General features: G+C 41.7%; 1 protein-coding gene across 1 annotated transcript; it reads left to right on the forward strand.

The window, feature by feature from the left end:
* Positions 1-1,958: 1,958 nt before the first annotated feature.
* On the forward strand, positions 1,959-4,266 carry LOC149841929 (putative receptor-like protein kinase At1g80640). Its single transcript, XM_090000550.1, has 10 exons — positions 1,959-1,980; positions 2,065-2,175; positions 2,334-2,584; positions 2,673-2,805; positions 2,923-2,986; positions 3,071-3,167; positions 3,278-3,380; positions 3,712-3,830; positions 3,930-4,019; positions 4,108-4,266. Exons 1-10 carry the CDS (start codon positions 1,959-1,961, stop codon positions 4,264-4,266), a joined length of 1,149 nt encoding a protein of 382 aa, XP_089856676.1.
* The last annotated feature ends 1,030 nt before the right edge of the window (positions 4,267-5,296 follow it).

Raw genomic sequence — 5,296 nt, forward strand, 5'->3', positions numbered from 1 at the left:
CCAAAACTACTTTTTGGTATCAAAAGGAAAGGCAGACAAATTTTGAAATCCAAGGTCTTCACAACACAAATCTTAGTTTGGGGATACCAATTTGCTAGAGATAATTATAAGTCAGTTGTCTTCTTTCTTTTTACCATGAAGGACAGGAAAACTATCCTATGAAATCAAAGACCTAGTCGCCCTGGCTAAGCCTACCATAGTTACAGCCGCTGAACCTGTGGCGTTAAGCCTGCCACACTTACAGTTGCTGTCCCAACAGTATAAACCCATAACGCACCTTGCCCCCCAAGGGTTGTCAAGCTTCAGCTGATCAAGGGCTTATTCATCCCATGCCCATGCCCATGCCCATGCCCTCATTAATGCAAGGAGCTGATGCTCATGAGAATGAAACCCTATCCACCCGTCTAGTAGTCTGCACCAAACCCCTTGGATGTATATACATTTCTTCTTTATAGCTGAGTAAATGAAGCTCACAAAGCAAAAGCCCCAATCAAATCACGTGACCAACATTATAACTGCTCCCACCAAATTTTTTAGTTAGCATAAAACTCTCCTACAAGCAGATACATTAAACAAAATAACAGAAATTCCCTCTCTCCTGCACTTCACTTTGGATTTCTTTTACAAAATGATGTTCAATAAAATGACACTTGTTAAACTATGAAACAATAGCAGTCTAATAAAATGGTTGGTATCTTTGATCAATTGCATAGCTGAAAAAGCGAAACAGTTGATTTTGAAACTCTAGTAGTTGATCATAATCAATACAGCCTCACATTTGAATCTTTTATTTTTAATCTTTATGAATGACTGCCACCAAAGAGTAATTACAGGAAGGGTGTGGGGGCAGTGAAAATATATGATTACATAAATATTTGTGCATTAAGCACCTGTCAGATGAGACCCAAGACCTGATGGAGGGTGATGGGGGTGCTTAATGCACAATTTTTTGTGCAATTATATTTCATCCTATCCGAACTCGAGACAAGCCTCAAAGGGTTTGGCATACTAAGATGGGGGCCTAGGCCATTGGGTGGGTAGTCTAGGTTCAATAGGAGTCACCCTTGCACTAGCCAAAGTGTGGTGACTCCCTGAGCTGAGAGGTAAGTTCTCAGTGAGTTGCGCAGCTAAGACAAAGACTGAGTAGGGATGGCAGTGAACTGCAGGAAAATGGGACCCCGCCCCACCTTGCCCCGTTTGGACTGAGGACAAAGGATATGAAAATGGAGGCGGGGATGGAGGTTAAAATCAAAACCGGTGCAGGGATCGATGCGAGAATGAACTTATGCTTTCGGGGTCTTGCCCTATCCTTAATCCTTATTTGAGATGGCAATGGACCTAGGGAAATGAGGCCCCACCCCACCTTGCTCTGTTTGGGCTGGGGATGAAGGACATGAAACATGAATGAAGGCCGAGATGGATGTTAAAATCAAAACCTGTGCAAGGATGAAGGATAGGATTTTGATCCGGGGCTGGGGTGGAGACCTTGTTCTAAGGAGAGTTAGGCAGGAAAAGCCAACATGGTTAGTTCTCTAATCCTCAAAAAAAAAATTTTTTTGTCTAATCTTAAAAAAAAAAAAAAAAAATAAGAAGAAAGTGTGGGGTATTTTGGTCACAGTCAATTTTGTGGAACGGTCACCGTGAACTCAAAAAACTGGATCTTTTCTCACAGAGAGTGAAACATCATTATAGCATCTTCTTTTTCCTCAATCTCTCTGTGAATCTGTTCTCACTAGTTCAAGCATTGGTGCATGTTTTCATCCAAGTGAATGTTGTTCTCTCCTACCAAAGAAATGAGGACTGCCTTTTCCTTCTGGTTGCTCTTCCTCTCCCTCCCCTTGTCGCTCAATCATGCTAGGCTTTCCCCTCTCCCATCACCCATCTCCCTTCCCCCTCTCCCCCCTCACGATCCCATGTTCTCCCAACCAGATAAACCCATTTCTCTATCTCCTTCAACAATGTCTGCTGGCGCTCCGTCAGGTAACTCGAAAGAAGACCAACTTCTTTACTTTTGAAGGTTGTCATCCTTATTTGAACTGCTTGTTGATTTTCATGCTGAAATAGGCTTCCACATTGAAGGTGAGAATGAAGAGAACCACACATTTGGGAAAGAACTGATGTTGGTTATCATAGTTGTTGCTTCTGTTCTTGGACTGATCATAACTTCAGCAGTCTGTATTTGGATTTGCCGTCGATGTGCTGCCGGCAGATCGGGTTTGAAAAGTGCACAAAATTCTGGTAGTTATTCCACTCCGAACAGAAGCAATTCTCACCAAGGCATGAGTTTTAGGCTTTTAGGATATTTTATTCTCACCCTTGTTATGTTTCTCTAGATATCTCAAAAGGGACTTGTTTGGTTCCTATTCTGAGCAAATTTAACTCCTTGAGGATGAATAGCAAGAAGAGGCCTGTTCCTGTGATGGAGTATGCTGTCCTTGAATCAGCAACTAACAGTTTCAATAGCAGCAATATACTGGGTGAAGGAGGATTTGCGTGCGTCTACAAAGCCCGTTTCGATGACAATTTCCTCGCTGCAGTGAAGAGGTTAGATAATGGCCGACCCGATTGTCAACGAGAATTCGAGGTATTTTGTTAGTTCCAATCAGTACCCTGTTTCTTCTTCAGCTGCAAATGACCAGAACTCTGAATTTCATAATCATGTGATTGTGCAGAATGAGGTTGATTTGATGAGTAGAATTAGGCATCCAAATGTGGTTTCTTTATTGGGTTATTGCATTCATGGAGAAACCAGGCTTCTTGTCTATGAAATGATGCAAAACGGGACGTTGGAATCGCTATTGCATGGTGCTTCTTATCTTCCTCTGTAATTCAAATTGGAAGAATATGTTCTGGTGTGTTTGAATTGCACGAGATGGATTGAAAAGATTTTGAATTCATGTTTTGCTTCATTTATTCTTTCAGGACCATCACATGGATCCTCACTAACTTGGCACATTCGTATGAAGATCGCCCTCGACACAGCAAGGTTAGTGTTTCCATCTTTCATTCTTTAGTTTCCATTTTGTGTGATCACCTTCATGGTGTTCATAGACATTTGATGATGAAACAGAGGCCTCGAGTATCTGCATGAACATTGCGACCCCTCTGTGATCCACCGTGACCTGAAGCCTTCTAACATTCTTTTGGATTCCAACTACAATTCCAAGGTTTGTTCATGTTGTTAAGACTGTCATTTAAATCTCTCTGCTGATAGTTTAGGTGTTCCTTCCTTTCATCTCCACTCCCTGATGTCTTATGGATCTGTGGCTGTATGCAGCTCTCAGACTTTGGTCTTGCAGTCACTGTTGGAAGCCAGAATCAAACCAACATTAAGATTCTAGGGACACTGGGTTACCTTGCACCAGAGTACGTTTTGAATGGTATGACTTCAATTTCCTTGAAATTCATCTATACCATTTAATGCAGGATCTGATGATCAAGGTTTTCCTTGTTTTGCCCCTCTTTTTCCTTCAATGAACTGAAAATTCAAACTATTTAGCAAAATTTCAAGTTGAAAGCAACACTGTCATGGTTACTTCTCCAAGTCTGGTACCCCTCTTTTGCATTTCTGTGGAACAAAGTGAACAACTAAATGTCTATAGAGTATAGGCTTGAATCTTATTTCAATAATAAGAACGTGATTTGTATCAGTAATTCTCCTCAATTTGCAATTGTGATAAGGAAAATGAGGTGTTCATCTACCTTCTCCAGGCAAATTGACAGAGAAAAGTGATGTGTTTGCTTTTGGAGTTGTCCTGTTGGAGCTGCTCATGGGCAAGAAACCAGTCGAGAAGATGGCATCCCCTCCATGCCAATCCATTGTCACATGGGTAGGTTTTATGTTTGTTTGGTGTGGGTTTCTGCAGAAGATAGCTGAATTACTGTATAAGTTGAGGATCACTCTTAACTGTTCTGTGATCTTAATACAGGCGATGCCTCATCTTACTGACAGAATTAAGCTTCCAAATATCATTGATCCTGTTATTAGAAACACCATGGATCTGAAACACTTGTACCAGGTTTGTGTGATCAACAAATGTCTTCTGTGAGTTCAGAAAACTGCATGTCTGTTCTTGTTTAGAAAACTAGTGCAACGTGGTAATGTAGGTTGCAGCTGTTGCTGTTCTCTGCGTACAACCAGAGCCCAGTTATCGGCCTCTGATAACTGATGTCTTACACTCCCTAATCCCTCTTGTGCCGCTCGAGCTTGGAGGAACACTTAAAGTTTCTGAACACTCAGTCTGCGATTCAGGTGTGAAGCACTGAGAGAGTGCCAACTTTGGAGATGCAAGGCATAAAATTCTTTATCCCTTATGTGTTTCCCATTGCAAACCTACTGCTACATATCACTGGGATTCTAAGAAAGAGGTGTGCAGTTTGACATCATTATCAATGAGTTTCTTCTTGCACAATGTCTTGACCATGCATTTATGTTCATAATATAGGGGGTAGTAAAAAAGGTTAACATGGAGGCTGATCCACTCACTGGAAATGCTGCTGCTTGAGTCACAGCTATAAACTGAAGCAAATTGGTTGTTTTTCTTCTTCTTTTTCTTACAGTTGGAAAATAGATCAGAAGGTTATGTCAGCTGCTTTTTATGCAACTTTTCAAACTACTTAGTTATATTTGTGAAGACATTATCAAGAGAAGGTTAATTTGTATGTCTAGAGTAACACCCTTGCTATTTATGGCATGGTGCTCTCTCTCTCTCTCTCTCTCTCTCTCTCTCTCTCTCTCTCTCTCTCTCTCTCTCTCTCTCTCATTTAGCATCGATACCTACCATTCGGAGGTCTCCAATTGAAGCCTGCTCCTTTCTTGAGGGATGCCTTAACTAGTGGCATTGAACCGGTTGAACCCTGTTATAACTATTCAGGGCGACAAGGCTTCTGCATGATTAAGTTGTAATACCTGACCTAGCCGACCGGGGGGGGGGGGAGGAGAGCCCACCTGGCTCGGCTGGGTCAATTAGGGGCAAGAGGGGTCCCTTTTCCTCTCCCCACTACCGGTTACGTGGGAGGGGAAAGGCCCTAAAAGTTTAAAATATTATAAAGAGAAGACCTTTCCCTTCCCCATGCATGGAGTAGTTGGGGGGAGAGGTCCCTCGTTAATGGGGAAATTAAACCCCCATTTTCCCATGAGCCTATATGTAATGACCCCAACTCATCTTCGTTGCAAAGTAATTTTTTTTTAAACAATTGCAAAAACCAAAACCAAAGGATCCAGAGTCTCATTGACTTAACAACTTCCAAACTACAAGAGATCTGTACATTGAACCATCCAAACAAAATAACTAAC

The sequence above is a fragment of the Nuphar pumila genome, chromosome 3, assembly GCF_984573655.1.
Source record: "Nuphar pumila chromosome 3, dmNupPumi1.hap1.1, whole genome shotgun sequence".
Classification (NCBI taxonomy): Eukaryota; Viridiplantae; Streptophyta; class Magnoliopsida; order Nymphaeales; family Nymphaeaceae; genus Nuphar; species Nuphar pumila.